At 45.0% G+C, this 19,752-nt stretch overlaps 1 protein-coding gene across 7 annotated transcripts in view; it reads left to right on the top strand.

Annotated features, from left to right (window-relative positions):
- The window catches only part of ABCA3 (ATP binding cassette subfamily A member 3), a 477,048-nt gene that overhangs the window by 162,694 nt on the left and 294,602 nt on the right, over positions 1-19,752 (top strand). For all 7 annotated transcript variants that reach the window (XM_085632155.1, XM_085632148.1, XM_085632149.1 and 4 more), the window contains 2 exons: positions 8,491-8,749; positions 13,764-13,891. In XM_085632155.1, coding sequence (XP_085488281.1) covers positions 8,491-8,749; positions 13,764-13,891 — 387 coding nt within the window. The remainder of the gene's footprint in view (positions 1-8,490; positions 8,750-13,763; positions 13,892-19,752) is intronic.

The raw sequence follows: 19,752 nt of genomic DNA, 5'->3' as shown, positions 1-19,752 counted from the left end.
GGTACCCAGGGCATAGGTGTACCCTAGGCCTACCAGGGGCTGCAGCATGTATTATGCCACCCCTGACCTGGCCTTCCATTATGACACAACTGGCTGATCACTCAGCTGGGGCAAGGTTGTGTAATCACCCCTTGCTTAGGTGTAGTATTCCTATACCTAACTTACATATAGACACATGTGTACCTATCAGCCACTCCTATGGCAGGCCTTAACAATCCTGGAGGCAGAGTGCTTGGTAACATGTGAGATGGTGCTCTAGCATGAGCTGAGCCTGTCTGCAGCTTTCGGAACCATGTCCTTATAGCTGTTCTATGATGTAGCCTACCATATACTCTTAAAGTGCCTTATAATCTTAAACGGTTATGGTAACTATGGTTTGGCTTTATCAAAACATGTCGTGTAAGGTGTCTAACACTTTGGAATAATACCCCCATCCCATTTCTGGGGATGAGGATATTATCCCTCCCTTCTAGAGGGAGAAGACATGTTGTAACCTACTTACCCGGTTAAAGTTAACCAGAGCCCCAGCATCACAAAATGGATGCTGCTGCCACAGACACGAGTCTGACCTCCTGCTGCTGGGAGTGATCCTGGCAAGGGAGGCTTGGACAATAGGTTTCCTGCCTTGGGAGGTGCTAGCACCACCCCAGACAGGCCTTAGTGTATTGGGGCAGGGAGGGATGAATAGAATGAGACATGCCTGGGGCACACAAGGTGTCCCGTGCATAGTCCAGTTCAAACCGGTGCTGGGGCACTCCAGCCCCAGTCCTGGCGCGAAACTGGACAAAGGGAAGGGGGTGTAACCACCCCCCTCCCAGGTCCCACCCATAAGGCGTGACCTAGCAGGTATCCCAGCCCCCCAGATTAGTATAAGAGTGGGAGTTGGGCCTCAAGACTTTAGATTATCCTGAACCTGCAACTTGAACAGAAACTCTCGACATTCGACGAAAGAAGAAGACTGAAGAATCTCCCTTGTGGCCAAGGAGTGGCTACCCTGTGCAAACAGGCACCATCAAGAGACTACCCTTTGCTTTGCTAAAGTTCTACAAGGGACCGACTGCAGAGCCTGACCAGAGCCTTGACTTCCAGACTTCTCCGACCCTGATCCACATCCACAGCCGTGCTGAGATCCGTGGAGGCGACGAGAGACGTGGGACCGGCTACCTGGGAAAAGTGGCTAGTATCTTCAAGCGCAGCTTCTAAGGCACCCTCGAAGTTGTGCACCGGGGATTGAGAAGCCCCAACCCCAAGCACCATCTGCACCGAAGATCAGCCCCCCACACTCCACGAGTCCTGCGTGGGGCCCTTCTGCATTTTCCTGCTTGCCGCGTCTGTCCGGTTGCTTGCCCGCTGGCTAGCGGCCTTTGAGACGACGCACCCTGCAATCTTCAGCGCTGGTTTGGCTCCTCCAGACTGGCTCCCGCTTCTTTGAAAAAGAGAAGCACCCCAGACCTTCCTGGTCTGCACCAGAAGCAAGTCCTCCGTTCTTCGTGGGTTCCGCTTGCCAAGGCTTGGTGAGTCCTAGTCCAACTTCGACGCCGCCGACAGCAAGAGCCTTCGTGGGACAGCTCGCCTCCTGGTCCTGGTCGTCCTCGACGTTCCCTGGTCCTCGTGGCTGCAGCGACAAGCTTCACCTGCAATCTTCACGACATCGCCTGGTTCCTTCCTGGTTCCACGTGGTCACTGGCTAGTGACCTTGACTCTGTCCCCTCTGCTTGCAGGTATCCTTTCTTCCTGATCCCAGCCTTGGGATCCACCGGAAACTCTTCACTGACTGCCTGTCAGCATCTTTCTTCAGGCATCCATAGGAGTCGACGACGAAACCCGACGCAACTTCACACCTATGCACCCGCAGCCTGTGGGCTATGTAACTTGGGTACTCCGGTGCTCATCAGGGTAGTGACTATCCTAGTGTCTAGTTTTCCAGTCTCGACTTCCTAGCTACTCCGGAAGTGTCCTAAATCTATTTAATTCAAAACTGTACTATTTCTATCGATTATACGCATTACGCGTGAGTGTTTCCACTCTGCACCTGAATCCCGTGGGCCTCCCACTTCCTAACCTTTGGTAGCATAGTGTAGCCCCAGCGATTCCCTAGGCCTAGGCCTATCCTATTTCCGTGACAGTGGTCCTTATACCACTTACTTAGTATATGGTTTGCGTGGCCCCTAGGGCCTAACTGTATTACTTACCTGTGTGACTTAATGTATGCATAAATAACACTGTGTTGTACTTACCTCTAATCTCATAAAGAGTGCTGAGGGTTGTCTAGAATAAATACACTTTATTTTGATATATATCTGTTGTGGTGTCCTTTCATTTGGTATTCAAGGGATTATATATGGTATCACAGCTGGCTTCACATGCCATTCAGAGTTTAGCCTAAGACTGCTCTTGTCCATGCTACCACTAGGATAGCTGGTCTATAAGGTTGACTTTACAACCAATCACCATAAGGGTTGTTTGGACTGATATAAGGTGTACACTAGAACTAGTGACATCATACATCAGGCCAACTTCTCACACAGTCCATACCTGGAGCACGACCCTGGGTTACCAAATCAAGCGCCCTATCAACCTCCTCAGCGCTGAAAACAGGTTTATTATAAAACACCCGTTCCCAATAGAACTCACTATCATCCTCGTCTCCTTTTGCATATTGTGGTTTGAAGTATTCGACCCAGGAACTCTGAGGGACATGATTATGCGGGCTATCAATAATCTCGCCCCTTTTCCATGAAAAAATATCCCCAAAATTTTTTTGGTCTTTTGCTACACATGCTGCCTTAAGATCTTGCCACTCGCACTCTACCCATTCCTTTTTAGCATTCCATTGTACCATCCTGTAAGTATTACGTGCTTTCTTAATCTTACTCTGGTCTTTTAATTTTAGTGCTTACAAGAGGCATTAAACCAACTCCTGATTTCTACTAAAATCTTGTTTTACTAAAAGAGGCCTATAGAAGTAGGGTTTAAGTTTTGAAAAAAGACTTTCATGTATATTCTCAAATGAGACAAAGGACTGACTTCAATGCCACCTGTCATCATTAATGCCAGTGCCTCTTCTACATTGGAATTGATACTATTTATTATGTCAGGATGCTCTACTACTTTGTGCCATTTAAGGCGGCGTTCGTCATTTGATATAATGACATCTGGGCCTATTGCATCAGATACTAAATCCACTCTATCACCCATATCCAGTTTAAAAAGAGCAACTAATGGGTTGTGGTCACTCTCTATTCGGGGTTTAACCACCATATCCACAAGAGTGTGCCACATCCTTAGATGGACTAGAAGATAATCTATATTACTTGCCCTGATGCCATTGTCATAGGTTTTACTTCCCATCCTGTCTGACAAAGTTCTGCCATTAGCAGCCCTCAATTGGTTACCCAGACAAAACCCTTTCAAATACAGGGCCACCTCTGTCCATTTACTAATAGGTTTTGTCTCAAGTTGCGGAACTCCCTATCTAAGATCCTCCTCCTCCATTAAAGTTGAGTCGTGAAATCCTAGTTGTTCGAAAGTCGTATTGAAGTCACCCGCAATCAATGGGAGCACATCAATTGGACTGGATTCAACAAGAGTATCTAGTGCTGTTCCCACCTCTGATTTTTTTTCCCACCTGGTAGACCCCTTGCATAGACATTAAAAATAGCAATTTGCATGTTTGGCGGGAAATTCAACCTAATTCCCAAGATGTCACGATTCGAGGTTGGGATAAGGTGGATATTACAATTTAAATTTTGTTTGACCCAAATGACCAGGACTCCTACTGGTCGGCCCTTTGGCCTTTTCTCTGCTGGGACAAAAAAATTCAAATAACCCAATCTAAACACAGGCTCTATTGACCATGTCTCTTGAAAAAGAAAAATGTCATGCTCACCAATGAAGTCTGTCCAGAGAGATGATGATAATTTAGATCCCACACCCGCCACATTCCAGGATAATATCGTTGTGTAACCGGCAGCCTTTACCACTCCATCGGCACTCCCTATAGTTAATAAAGGAGGTATATCCACGCCATGAGGGGAATCTGGATTTCCATCATTGATCAGCGATTCCTGCTGAAGAACATCTCTAGATCCCTGTTCAGCAACTCTGATAGAATTTGTTAGAGCAAGGATCACAGCTCCATCCATAGTGCTTTCTATTTCAGACAGCCCTCCTTGTTTTTTACCCTCTTCTAAATTAGTGACTACAGATGCCCTTTCGGGTCTAGAATATCCAATTCTATCTTTATGTCAATCACAGTCCACTAGCCCGGATAACACATCAAATCGGTTGAAGGGCCATATATCCCCAGAAGGGCAACCGTTTGTCAAATTTCCCCTATATGTTATCCCTTGCTGGGACAATGGTGCGGGAGCATAGAAATAGGACAAAGGTATAGTGCAGATTAGAGGTGAGGGATCATCTTGAGGCCAATTACAGATATGTTCCACACACCGTCTATCCCTAAAGTTAATAATAATACAATCCCCCTTTGTTTTCTTAGGCTTCCTGCCCACCCAGTTTATTCTCCTAGCAAACAAGATTTCAGCACATATATGGACCGGCAATGGGCGCTTTGCATTAAGCCAAAAAATACACTTATTCTTGAGATCCCTATATGATTCCCTTGTCCCCATCACCAAGAGTGGGACCCCAGTTAAAACCACCACATAGGGGGCTGCCTCTGGGGGGAGATGTATATCAATTAATCCAGACGAAGCCTGCACAGGAGACTTTGTGGGGATAGGTTGTTTAACAACTCTAACTGTATTAGCCCCAGCATTATGGGATCCATCACGTTGTGGAGGATGTTCATCCCTTAGCTGGTTGGCAGGAGGGGATATGGCACATGGCTCCTGAGAATCAGACAGTTTAGGGCTCTCTACAGCAATCGCTGGACCATTAGTAGCAATTTTAACCTCGCTACATTGTCCTACCACGCCTAGTCGTTCGCTGTATAAACCAGAGCCCCGGCTTCCCCCCCGTGACCTGGCCGAAGCAAGTGAAAGTTCCAAGCATACAAGCCTTCTTTCAATGGAGCCCAATCTTTCATAAATAGGGTCACACAATTTCTTTAGAGTACTCTCCATTTTTCTCCAAAACGTCGGGCCCATGTCTTCCGTGGCTCCACTCCCCGAAAATAATGGTAAATTTACCCTCTCCTCAATTGCTACAGGATGAGGAGGACATGAAACTAGATCCTTCCTCAAACCAAAAACAGGTCCAGTGTTAACTTTTTTCCCTGTGGAGTTCGATTGAGTTCCCTTACGTTTTTTTTTCAATGTTAGACCTTGGAGTTGTTGAGCTGAACCCGCTTTAATATTACTAGCAGAGCGGGTCTTAATATTTGATAGGGGCATAATCTTTGGGGCCGGATTACAAAAAATCGAGGTATCAAAAGATTCAAGGGTATCACCCAGAGTTCAACCAATGGTGTAGTAACAGTTGTTTGTTCATTTTCGTCCTCCACCAAAGGAGATGTTGAAACCGGAAAATCCAACATAACAGTCTGTAGACACGGTGGAGACCTAACCTTGGCCATACTTCCCAGGGATGACCTCTTATCACAAAGAACATCTAATGATAATCTTTTTTCCGTTAGTTCGATGTCTTTGGCTAGTGCTGATTGTACTCGCACTAGAAAATTATCTAAAGTCCCGATTAAGGCACCCCCAGATGATTGATTGCCACTCCCATCCCTTTTAGTAGGCCTATCCATTAGTATATATGAACTTGTGGCCCCGGAAGGTAATGACCTTATTTCCTTTAAGGAGGTATACTCAATGCAAACACTTAAACCAGAAAACTTCACTTCACTCTTCCAATGATTACCCTTTTATACCAGATGATAGAGGGGTATCCCGTTCCGTTCTCAACGGTGCTCGGACGGGCTCAGACGGGCCCGCCCTTGGCCCGGACGCGTCCCGCGAAGCGGGGGCCGTGAGGTTTTTTATAGCTTCTGGCTGGAAATACGGGAAGAGGACACAGCTGTTTACAGTTGCGGGGCTGCTGGTCCTCGCAGTCCCGTCCTCAGCACCTTCCCTCTTTCGGCAAACACCAGATTTAAAAACAGCTCCAATGATAGCACTCAGGGAATTACAAAGATCCGGATTTAAAAGTCACGTTTTTCTCTTTACACGAACGGGGCCGTGAGGTTTTTTTATAGCTTCTGGCTGGAAATACGGGAAGAGGACACAGCTGTTGGCAGTTGCGGTGCTGCTGGTCCTCGCAGTCCCGTCCTCAGCGCCTTCCCTCTTTCGGCAAACACCAGATTTAAAAACAGCTCCAATGATAGCACTCAAGGAATTACAAAGATCCGGATTTAAAAGTCACGTTTTTCTCCTTACACGAACGGCTCCCGCGAAGCGGGGGGCGTGAGGTTTTTTATAGCTTCTGGCTGGAAATACGGGAAGAGGACACAGCTGTTGGCAGTTGCGGGGCTGCTGGTCCTCGCAGTCCCGTCCTCAGCGCCTTCCCTCTTTCGGCAATCACCAGATTTAAAAACCGCTCCAATGATAGCACTCAGGGAATTACAAAGATCCGGATTTAAAAGTCACGTTTTTCTCCTTACACGAACGGCTCCCGCGAAGCGGGGGCCGTGAGGTTTTTTATAGCTTCTGGCTGGAAATACGGGAAGAAGACACAGCTGTTGGCAGTTGCGGGGCTGCTGGTCCTCGCAGTCCCGTCCTCCGCGCCTTCCCTCTTTCGGCAAACACCAGATTTAAAAACAGCTCCAATGATAGCACTCAGGGAATTACAAAGATCCGGATTTAAAAGTCACGTTTTTCTCCTTACACGGGGCCGTGAGGTTTTTTATAGCTTCTGGCTGGAAATACGGGAAGAGGACACAGCTGTTGGCAGTTGCGGTGCTGCTGGTCCTCGCAGTCCCGTCCTCAGCGCCTTCCCTCTTTCGGCACACACCAGATTTAAAAACAGCTCCAATGATAGCACTCAGGGAATCACAAAGATCCGGATTTAAAAGTCAAGTTTTTCTCCTTACACGAACTGCACCCGCGAAGCGGGGGCCGTGAGGTGTTTTATAGCTTCTGGCTGGAAATACGGGAAGAGGACACAGCTGTTGGCAGTTGCGGGACTGCTGGTCCTCGCAGTCCCGTCCTCAGCGCCCTCCCTCTTTCGGCAAACATCAGATTTAAAAAGAGCTCCAATGATAGCACTCAAAGAATCACAAAGATCCGGATTTAAAAGTCAAGTTTTTCTCCTTACACGAACGGCTCCCGCAAAGCGGGGGCCGTGAGGTTTTTTTATAGCTTCAGGCTGGAAATACGGGAAGAGGACACAGCTGTTGGCAGTTGCGGGACTGCTGGTCCTCGCAGTCCCGTCATCAGCGCCCTCCCTCTTTCGGCAAACACCAGATTTAAAAACAGCTCCAATGATAGCAATCAGGGAATTACAAAGATCCGGATTTAAAAGTCACGTTTTTCTCCTTACACGAACGGCACCCCGGACACACTTTCTCCTACCTCAGCAGCGGCACTTTCCTGAAGTACTCGATTGAGTTTGACGGCAGTTTCCGACAGCACTTCACAAATATGCCCCCGGCTTCCGTGGTGTAGGTAACATGGGTACTAGGGTATCCACGGGTGAAGTTGCTCTCCAACCTTCTGTCTTCCACGGGGTTTCTTTACGGTTCTCTGTGAAGGGCCCTTCATCTTTAAAAACGCGACTTGCACGTAGAGTTGTACGGAGCACGCGGTCGTGTTCCCACACTGCACACACTCTCCGTGGGCTTCCTAATCACTCACCTTGGGTGGTTCCTTGGGTCCCCAGCAATTCTACGCCCTCTCGACATTGTCTTGACCTGAGTCGTGGTTCTTATACAACTTTCTTGGTATATGGTTTGCCCCACCCCTGGGGCCTACTGTGTATTTCATACTATTTATTGTATTTCTGTGCAAAGTATTGTGTGCATTGTGTTAATCTCCGTGTAGGAGATATCTAAATGTGTTAGAGAGTATTCTATAATAAATTCATATTTTTATAAATACCTTGTGTGGTTCTTTTTTACTTAATCTATACTATAAATTTGCATTCTGGTAAAACAAGCTGCTTTGCACTCCTTCTGGAGTAAGCCTGAAGGCTGCTCTCCACAGCTACCACTTAGAGAGCTTTCTAACATTATCTAAGACCTCTTAAATCACTATAAGGGATGTCTGGGCTGGTGCAAGGTGCCCACTTACATTTAGTGGATATCATATACCAGGCCACCTTTTCACAATTATGATAAGTTGATAACTAGGAATATCAATTGCTTGCTTTAAATGTAAAATCAAAATTGACTGCTCAACTTAGGGCACAGTTACCCATGCACACAAGAGCGGTACTGCATTAAAGCTGCTTGCCCTGCAGAAAGGGTTGAATGACAGTTTCTTTAGGGTAATGGAGTTGTTGCTTGAAAATGCCTTTAATTTGTTTTTTTCAGTATTTGTCACTAATTTATCAAACTACTCACTCACTATATGTTTTCTTGTGCAGAAGCGGCAGATTCTGGTCACCATAGTCGAGATCTTCTTGCCACTGCTCTTTGCTGCTATCTTGATTGCCATACGCCAGAAGGTGGAGTCTGAGAATCACCCAAACACCACCTCGTATCCTACGGAGACCATCAGTGTACTACCCCCGTTCTTCCACAAGAAGCATCACACATGGGAGCTGGCCTATGTTCCCTCCAACAGCAGTGCGGTGGCTGAGATTGCTGCCATGGTTGAAAAAGCTCTGCTTGTCCCTATAAGAGGTTAGCTGTTTTTATTTGTATTTGTTTTTAATTTATGAGCCACATTTATTTGGTTTACAATAAAACATGTGCATAATATAAAATATCAATAGCAACTCAAACAAATTGACATCTCAAGGTGCAAACAAAAGTAGCGCCCAGTCCATCGGGAGCATTGAGCAAGTCTCTTGCCCTTCACACCATCTGCAAACATAACCTGTTCTAAACCTATTCCTTCCAAGTTGCGAGGTATCATTGCCCAAATGAGAACTCCCTCCTAGGTTCTCATTTTTTTCTACTTTCCACTGGCACCCTCTCGATTGATGTGTAATTTTCTCACTTGCATAAAGTATGTATATAGTGGCCCTGGCGTAACGAAACTTAAGGGGGCCCCCTGCGTGGTACGTGGAGGGCCCCCCTCCAGACTCAATTAGGAGCTCTCAAGTCAGAGTATTGTGCTGAGGGGGCCCCCTGGAGCTTGGAGGCCCCCGCACCCAGTGGAGTCTGCGGGGGCCTGTGTTATGCCACGGTGTAGTGGGGCTGCAAGCAGTCTATATTCCAGTGGTGAATAAGTTTCTATCTTGACAATCTGTGCAGATAATTGAATCACTGGGAGCCAACAAGTTAGCATACAGTGTGTGTCCTAAAAAAAGCTCCAAGTTTGGAGATACCTTAAAATCCACTTGCATAATCCTTTCAGCCCAATCAGGAATGTTAAAAGGTCAGTCCTGATTGTATTATAGCTCTCCATAAGGGCATCGAATGGTCCAGGGGACATATTTGTCAATTAATCATTCTTTGTTTCATTCATTTCTTGTCCAATTGTGACATTTACGTGAGTCTCTCTCTCTTTCTCTCTTTCTCTCTTTCTCTCTTTCTCTCTTTCTCTCTTTCTCTCTCTCTCTCCGTCTCTCTCTCTCTCTCTCTCTCTCTTTCTCTCTCTTTCTCTCTCTCTCTCTCTCTCTTTTTCTCTCTTTCTCTCGCTGTTAGAAGGCAGAGTTCTGCATGGCCCGTGCTGCTGCGCCAGCGCTTTGCAAATTGATTTTAAAAATTGCACTAATCGGTTTTAAAAGTCACAACTGAAAAGTTACCGTACTCATTTTGTGTCCCTATACACTCGCAGACTCCCCGGTCTACCACAGCAATTCCTATGCTGGTTGTGTGGAGGGAGATTACCGAGCTCATCACTTCCTGGTTGGGACATTATTGGGCGGCCATCTTGGCAGGGTGACGCTCCAACTTTTTAGCTGATCCAATCTATTTCAGGGCAAAATGGCGCTAACGCGCAGCGGACACGTGCAGCGGTCGCGCCAAAGTCAAGCCCGTCGGCACCCGACCGGGCCCAGGGGCCACAACCCCGGCCGTTGTACGCATTTCCAGCTGGAGCTGAGAGGAGATACTAACCCCAACTGTCTACATTCTTTGAACGCTGCTAACGACCCCTCCCACTGTCCACACTGTAATTTTAAGTTTACGCCTCACAAACATTTTAAGCCCCATACAAGCACACCACTAAGGATGTTTTCCGTAAACTGCAGATCGCTGTCTAAACATTCTGCTGAAATAGCTTTACTATTAGAGGAGCTTAAGTCAGATGCTCTTTTCTTAACAGAGACCTGGCTCCAGATTGAAACTGACCCTGCTGTTATTCAAGCCCTCCCCCAGGGTTACTCAATACGCAGAGCCGATCGCACATCTGGCAGAGGCGGAGACCTTTAATTGTCGAACTACACTAACTACGCTATCAGACTGTGAAAGTATGGCCTTTTCCTTGGAGTTCTCGCCAACGAGCACCTTTTCCGGTCTGCTGATTTATTGCCCCCCGGGAACCCCAGGGCAATTTCTTTCTAATCTTTCTACTTTAGTCGCCAATTTAGCACTGGTTCCAGCTAATTTTACGGTGCTTGGTGACCTCAATATTCATCTAGATGACCCCTCTAATCCCATAGCCAGTGAACTACTATCGAGTCTTATGGCGATCCAACTTAAACAAAAAGGATTCGCCTCTACACATATTAAGGGTCATCTTCTTGACCATGTATTCACCTATCTGGACAATTTGATCGCAGGGACCCCTACCCCACTCCCTTGGACGGATCACTTTTTAATCCCTTTAATTTGGGACACTTTCGTGCCACCGCCATCCCAGAAAGCAATGCCGACCCTGGGAAGGAAATGGTCTAGGCTCTCCTCTAACTGTTGGTCGGGAGTTCTTGAAAACACAAGACCGCCTAGGGATCCTAATCCCAATCTGGTCAGTAGCAACTTTAATGCATGGATCCAAAGCTCCCTCGACCTCGTTCTCCCCAAGGAACCCATCCACATAAAAAACAGACAGAAAACGGCTCCATGATTCTCCCCCAAATTGAGGGACCTGAAGCAATCATGTCGAAGATTAGAGAGAAGTTGGAGACAGAACTTCTCATAGATTAGGAAAGCGGAATATAGGAAAGCAATCAGGCTATATAAATCAGAAATTAAAACTGCCCAAACTGTGTTCTATGAAGAAAAAATAAATACAGCTGCAAACTCACCCAAGGGGATCTTCCGTATCGCGAAATCTCTTGTCACCCTTCCCCCAAAACCCCCGACAACAGAAGGAGCACTCACACGATGCAATGACCTGGCAGTTTTTTTCTATCAAAAAATCCAAAAAATGTATTCATCCTTCCCTATCACAATACCCAAGTCCATGGCGATCGTAACAAGTAGTTCCATTCCCATATCCAAATGCTCATTTAGAGCAATTTTCCCCCCTAGATGACGACTCACTGGATCTGGTCATCTCCAAAGTAACCTCAGGCTCCCCATTGGATCCTGCTCCCCCGCAACACCTTACCTTGGTCATCAACTCCACTCGCCCAGTTATTCTTGGATGTTCTGAATTCCTCGATCACCTCTGGTATGGTTCCTAAAGCATGGAAATGCGCGATGGTTAGGGCCCTCTTGAAGAAACCCAGTTTGGACCAGTCCAATCTAGCCAACTATCGCCCAATCTCCCTCCTCCCCTGGATGAGTAAGCTGACTTAGAAACACATCAACACCATACTGGTTGATTATCTGGAATCCAACAACCTATTATGTGATTCTCAGACAGGCTTTCGTCCTCAGCATGGGACGGAAACGGCCCTGCTCGCGGTGACGGAGGAGGCGAGGATATTGCTGGATGAGGGAGGAACTGCTGCAATCATCCTCCTGGACCTCAGTGCCGCGTTTGACACTGTTAACCATAACATCTTGGCCCATCGACTTACTAGTATGGGAGTGTCAGGCACGGCACTGACCTGGTTCCAGTCTTTTCTTACTGACAGCTTCTTCAAAGTCTTTGAGGGAGATGTGGTATCCTTCCGGCTACCTCTCAGCTGTGGGGTTCCACAGGGCTCTGCCCTGAGCCCCACGCTTTTTAATATCTACATGAGCCCTTTGGCGGAGGTTGTCCATCCATTCGGAATTAAGATCATCACCTTTGCAGACGACACTTAGTTAGTGGTAGCACTAAATCACTCTGAGGGGTTGTCTAATACCCTAGGTCCTTGCCTAGAGGCGGTGGTCGAGTGGATGGAACTCTCCTGCCTCAGGCTCAACGGGAGCAAAACGGAGATCATGTTCCTGGGTAATCCGTCATCCTCCGTCCCCGCCCTTCAGTGGCCGGTCTGTTTGGGCCCTGCTCCTCCTCAAAGGACACAGATCAAGAGCCTCGGTATGTGGCTTGATAGCTCTCTTGATTTTAACCATCAGGTCACCAAGCTCTCAGCCACCTGCCATGGACTGATGAGAATGTTGCGGAAAATCATCCCCCTCCTCCCCTTCCAAGCGAGAAGAATTATGGTACATGCCCTTATACTTTCTCGCCTTGATTACGGGAATGCCCTATACCTCGGAGCTCCTCAATTCACCATTCACAAACTGCAAGTAACGCAAAACTGTGCAGCCCGCCTGCTTTTCCAGACGCCAGGGTGGCAGTCTGCAAAACCAGCACTGAGGAGTCTTCATTGGCTTCCTATTCCAGCCAGGATACAGTTCAAAGCTATGTGCCTGGCCCACAAAGCCATCTGGAAGACTGGTCCGGCTATTACTCATTCCCTGGTCACCCCTTATCTTCCTTACAGAACCCTGCGCTCCAGTTCTCTATATCTGGTCACCCCCAAGAAAATACGAAGATCGAGTTGGGGTGGACGCTCATTCTCGTTTAATGCCGCAAAAATATGGAACACTCTCCCTCTTATCCTACGAGAGAACAATAATCTTCTGGCCTTCCGGAAGCTCTTAAAAACCCATCTTTTTAAGACGCTTCCTTAACATCACGGCTTTTTGCTTTTCTGTCCTTCTATCAATCAGTGCTGGGAGGCCTTAGGGTAGCCATGCGCTATACAAATTGAATTTTCATTTCATTTCTCTCTCTCTCTCTTTCTCTCTCACTCTCTCTCTTTCTCTCTTTCTCTCTCCCTCTCCCTCTCCCTCTCCCCATCTTTATCTTCTTCAGTCATCACTGTCTCTCTCACTTTTTCTCTGTTCTCATTTGTCTTCGTCTGGTCTTTTCTCCATTCACACTTTTCATCCATCCCTCATTGACCTACTTTTCATTTCTTTATTTTATCTCACTGAGTCCCTTTTCTTTCAGCCCATCTCTAGCCTTTATTTCCATCTGAAAGTTTACCCGCTTTCATTCTGCTTGTTGTTTCTGTATTTGTTGATTTTTTTGCCGACAGTTGTGCAGTTGTTTATACTATTGTATTTTAACATTCTCTAAGGGTTTGAATTCATTGATAACTGGTGGCTAAGCCCTTCACTCAGATATGCTTATACTTCGAGAAGTGGTATGGAATAGTTCTGAATGGGTGGGGGTGGTGATGTTTGTGGCTGATGATATCTAATCTTCCAGGAATTTGTAAGTCAACTGGTTGCAGCAGCAATCTGGTTGATGCCCAGTATGGTCCAGTGTAATGCCATTAATGCCCTATTCCCTTAAACCCTTCCCTTTCGCACCTTTCTGCTGTGTAAATTCCCTCACTTTCATTCCCAACTCCAACTCCAGCTCGCGGTTTCCCCACTGAAAAGGACTTTGACAACTATATCAAGACTGGCAACACTTCGGGCAATGTTTTGGCAGCAGTTGTGTTTGACCACAAGTTTACCCACAAAAATGAAGCACTGCCTCTTCAGGTAAGAACTTTTTGTATCGTATTGCTTTCTTCTTCTTTATAGTACCCTTTATCACTGGGCTGCAGTATTTGGAGACATAGTATAGCTAGGATATGATGCACTGCATGCCCATTAAAACAATCTACCATCTAATCTCCCTCAGTAAATCACTCCTCTTCATTCTCTCACTCTCTTTATTCAGCTGAGAAAATGACAAAATCCTTGTAATAAAGACCAGCACTTCCAATAGAATAGGCTGCTCATATATCTGGGAGAGGAAATTAATATGGAATTTCATATCTCAAGAATGTTTGCAAAATTCCGATACCAAAAGTTCCTGTGACAATCATATATTGTAATTTTCATTTACATAAATACTTCACAACCTTATCATGAACACACACAGCATAACCTGCCCCCGTTGCGAAAGTCATCAACTCTTGGATCCGTTATCCTCTTGGAATGTTAAGCAAATACATAATTTGTATAGTTAATAAATATTTTCATATTTAATAAATACATGTGGAAATATTCCTCATGTAAACCAAATTATTTCCACTGTAAGTTAGCTCACCATATCAGAATATTTTTTGAATTCCACACATGGTATCTAACATCAACAAATTCCAATGTTTTCTATTAGTTTAATGATCTTTTGTCTAATCCTTCATCAAGGATCTGTATAATTGAATGAAAAGAAAAACAGAAATTGTACTTAAAAACATCTTAAAGTAGAGATTACACCCCTAAGGGCACCTGCCCTTTCTCCCACATATTTAGGCCTGACTGCTCCTTAATGTAATGTTGTAAAACGTATCTGGACTCTAAACCCTTCAACATTGCTTCCTATCACCACCACATTGACTCATGCACCATATCAATTGCATAGGATTGTAACGTTGACTAGTACGCTCATGTCATTATTAATTCTTAAAACTCACAGATGTTGCAAAATTTGTTTGTACATTGGTAAAATAGTGCTCCCTCTATACACTTGCGTTTTAGGCATGGGCAAGTCAAATCATAAATTAGATGATCATTCCTACAAGTGGTGCTTTTTCTAATTTAGTTTTTTGTACCTGTAAATGGATTTTCATAAACCTTTTTATTTTATTTTATGTTGACACTCTTTGCATTTAATACAGTGATAAAAACCTGGCTTTATCCTTAATCATATTTCTCTATTTTTTTTCCTGGCTTTATTTGCTTTAGGATGTGCAGCATTTCTTAGTCCATCTTGTGGAGCATAGCCTGTATACTCCCTCTCTGACTTGCTCCTTGTGTGCTTCCAATGAGTGCTCACTTTCTGGAAACAGGCCTATACATTTTGTTATCTTGTCAAATTTGCTGTGCATTCAAAGACGGAGGTCAAATATCATGCTCTGTTTTCCAAAGGAGTTTTACTTTACTTTCTCAGACTTCAAAGTTAGAGGATGTATGTGCCAATCTTTCTGGGTACTAGGGGTGTGCTGGAGGAAAGGCTGTAGGATGTATTCTTTGTAGCACACAGTAACGTTTTTTGAACTGTGCAAATAATTCTGTATATATCATAATTTGGAAAGCACAAATGACGCATCTTTTTTGTAATTCTGAAGTGTGTTGGAAGCAAATACTTTAATACGATCAAAACACATCAATACACTAGGTGATGTAATTTCCACACATTATCGTTTGTGCGCTGTATAGCTTTATTAGAAAGTCTGTATGTCTGTTGAAAATGTGTTGTGTGTAATGGCACTGAGCTACCACACTATGCATACTCCACTCCACACAACTCCACTCTGACACTCTACTTCACACTGCCACTTCACTCAACCACACTCTACTCCCATCTACACTACTTCAGTCTGTCACCTCTGCTCCCTTGTATTCCACTCTGTGCATCTCTGCTCCTCTCCATGACATTCCACAACACTCTACTCTTCTCCATTCTACGTCACTTCACTTTAAGTCTCTATATGACACTTGAATATAGGCCACCCCATCCCACTCTTCTCCACCCAACTCTACTCATCCCCACGCCACACCACTCCACTCCATGCCACTTCGCTCTAGGCCACTTTACTCCACTCTACTCAACCCCACATCACTCTATGACACTTTACTCCACTCTATGCTACTCTGCACTCCTCCACTTCTTGACACTCCACTTTATACCACTCTACAGCACTCCACTCTGCAATACTCTGTTCCACTCCACTCTATGACCATCTATTTCACTCTGCTCTATGCCCCCCCCTGATACTCTACTTTACTGTGACACTCTACTGTACTCTGACAATCTACGCCACTCCACAACACTCTATGCCAATCTATGACACTCCACTCAACGCCATTCTACAACACTCTGCTCTACACCACTCAACTACACTCTATGCCACTCTGCGATATTCCACAACACTCTGCTCCACTCTGCGACACTCCACTCTACGCCACTCCACTCTACGCCACCAACATTTATCCATGCTGAACAGCTGCCACACTGGTAAAATGCATGGCTAAAACACATTGATAAAGCCAATAGCTCTTGCATAGATGAAACCTATTGGATTTGCCTAAGCTTGATTAAAAGTAGAATTCTAGCACCAATTTATTAAATCACACAACATTTCTTAATATGCTCAAAATTATTTTATAATAGTGGATTCAAATGATTTTTAGGTCTTGTGTAGGTAGCACATGTGCTCTTCTAGACATTTTTGGTCTCGCCTGAGCTAACGCATGCGCTAGCTCAAGCGAGATCTTTAGTAAGCGGGTTTTTAAAGTGCTACCAGAGAGGCATTTGCTGGCCTGAACCTTGCGTGCGCGTGCACGTGCGCGTGAACGTGCACAGGCCATCTGGCTTTTGTAATGGCTCATTAAGCCTTACAGCGCCAGAACCATGCCCCTCCACCCCCTCTCTCTCTGATCTCACTCCCCCTCCCTCTTAGTCAGCCCTTCTTGTCACCTCAGCTTGCACTCACCCCTCCTTTCTCCTCCTGCCCTTCTTGTTTTTTTTTTGGGCTCGCATCTCCCTTCTCCCCCTCTGTTTTCGTCAGTTTTGCCTTTTAACGCTTGCTTGTTTTCTTTTTGTTGACTCACCCCAGACAATTTCAACCCATCTCCTGTTTCCTGAACCACTAAAGATAGCAATTATGTAAATCGGTCTTGACTCCACAGTGGGCGGTCATTTGAAGACTGGAAGTTCAACTACACACTTCTCTGACATGCAAACAGCTGTCAAACAAAACATAATTTCCACATCTCCGCGAATATTTGGAAAGCGGATTGTCTCCTGCGTCCCGCCAGTTGCTCGATTGCATGTCATGCTTTAGGAGCCCTTGGCAGCTTATATGGAACACGAGCTGGTTTTAAACTGATTTTTTAGCTCGTGTCAACACAACTTAACGTAAACGGGAAAACTAAATGTGCCATGCAAGGCCTTATGACGTTCTAGCCATAGCTGATAGGCGGTATACCACTGCATGGTAATTTTATTGCATCGGCCCCTTTAAAATCTTACATCTTATCAGAACAAAACAAATTGTAAATTAAAACAAAATGCTGTTTCTTTGTTTTCTCTTATTCTCTCTGTTTCTTGTATTTTACTACTTATTATTTATTGGATATAAGGTGGGCTGTTAAAGGCTTTTTGGATGGGTGGGGTCAGATAAAAGTTTTTGGCGAGGCCCTCTTAACCTATTTTCCGCTGATATTATAGCGGGTCACTTAATTGTTAAAATGTAACTGTTTTTTATTTTAATAAATCAAGTTTGCACATACTCTCGCCTGCATCCGTAGGAATGCAAGAAGTACTTCAGCATTTATCTGCCAATTACAGAAGCACAAATGCGATAGTTAGTGCGGAGAAGAGAACAAAAAGCATAAGAAAAAGAAACATGAAAACGCACTAAGTAACAAATCCGCTCCCACTCCAATATATCGCCCCTCCCCCTTCACAGGTCTCATGCATCTAGCTTTGGGTGGCATCTTATTCTACCAGTGGTTTCCTCCTAGGCGCTTGTCTTGCTTGCAGTTACTTCGATTACATCTTGTGAAATCAAACCGAGAAGTCTGAGATATCTTGTTATAGGTAGTCCTCGGTACGGCGTCTGTGTCCGTAAAATCCAAACTAGTCCGTCAAATTTGTTTTCAGGCACACTCTGTTGTGCTGCAGTCTCCGCCTCACACAAAATACTCTGCAATAAAATACCACATTGTGACATTTAGCACACAACCGTTGACCCGTCTCAGAAATAATGTGTTTAGGTTGGACTCCTTATTCCCATTTTAGTGACAGAACCAGAGGGAATGCTACCAATTGCGCCTTGATAATCGAGTGTGAGCAGCAGGGCTGGTACTTGATGTAACCCCTGAAGGCGTTTCTAGGCGCTTTAGGCGGGATATGCCTGGCACTCGATTTCTTAATTGTGTCTGCCTCTCTCTACAACCCCGTCCACCCAGACCCCCCCTCCGCCCCCCCACCCAGCTGGTGGTCCTCTCTGCCATTCTTCACTCTTTCTTCTTCGTTCTTTCCTTCTGTTTCTTGCTCTCTATCACCCACTCTTTTCCAGTTTTCCAATTGTTTCTTCGTGTCTCTTCTTCAACTCTTTGTTTCTGGGTCTTTCCTGCCGCTCTGTGTTTCTGCTCCCCTCGGTTCCACTCTGTGTGTGTGTGCGTGTGTGTGTGTGTGTGTGTCCCTCTCTCCACCACACTCGTTCCTCGCTCCCCTTATTCAGTTCAGTTCAAAAACTTTATTTCAATCTCTGCGGATCATAAAAGTACACCATAAAAAAGACAATGACAAACACACAGTACAAATAAAATATGTCACCCCTAAATAAACAGTCATGATCAGTCTGCAATCTTAATGTTATCAATTAATCCTGGTGCGATAGTATTTATGCCTATAGTAGCAACCTAATTATACAATGTGCATCATTGGTTATAAAAGCCAACTTCTTAAAAAGTCCTTAAAACAGAAAACCAGTTATCTATGTTACAACTTCTTTTAAAATATATATATTTTTTTTAAAAGGAATAAAAAAAATGTAAAAGTTTGAATGATATTTTACATCATTGTTACCATTGCCGTGTCGGATGAAGAATACTTGGCACGCCTTATCCATAGGGCCATTAAAAACTTTGCTACACAAAAAACAATAATGCGTGTCGTGTCAGTCTTCATTATTCTACGTGCCTCCTTATGTCTCCTTACTCCCAGAATTCTACAAAGGGGAACTATCCATTTAAATCGAGATCTGGAGTAAAGGTGGCAAAAAAATGAGACATGTTCAAGAGTCTCAGCAGTCCCCAAACAACAGGGGCAAAAACTCTTCTTCACCACTCTCCCCTTCTTTATTCCAATTTCTTCTAAAATGGTTTAGAGGAAGACAGCCATATCTAAACTGTAAATACAGTTTCCTAGCTAGAGGGGGCTCAATTTCATCTAATGTGGGGTCAAAGTGGGCAGATTGTTTAAAATTCATAAAATCTGTTGAAAGTGTCCCCTTACAATTCAATATCAGGTCATTTTCAATTGTACCCCAATACATTGCTTTGAGGCTTGATTTGTTTATCGGACTCAGGGTTTCTGGTTCCCTCCAATGTACAGTCAACCCCAATTTATCCAGCAGGTTCTTAACTGCAAACAACCAAGAGATCCTGTTCACACCAGATACTATCATTAGCCCCCGAAGCCCCTCTGTATAAGAGGCAAGTGCTTCAGTTGTCCACAACCGGTGCCAAAGCATAAGTACCTGTAAACAGATCTTATCTGACACCCTCTTCTGACCAAGATCCAAATAGAGTGGACTCAATGGAGTAGACACTGGGAGACTCACTAGAGATCTAAAAAACCTATGCTCAGTATTCAAAAGATTACAATTTGAACACCCCCAGAG

The sequence above is a fragment of the Triturus cristatus genome, chromosome 10 (genome assembly GCF_964204655.1).
Source record: "Triturus cristatus chromosome 10, aTriCri1.1, whole genome shotgun sequence".
NCBI classification, from domain to species: domain Eukaryota; kingdom Metazoa; phylum Chordata; class Amphibia; order Caudata; family Salamandridae; genus Triturus; species Triturus cristatus.
This window is presented reverse-complemented; position numbering and strand designations above follow the sequence as displayed.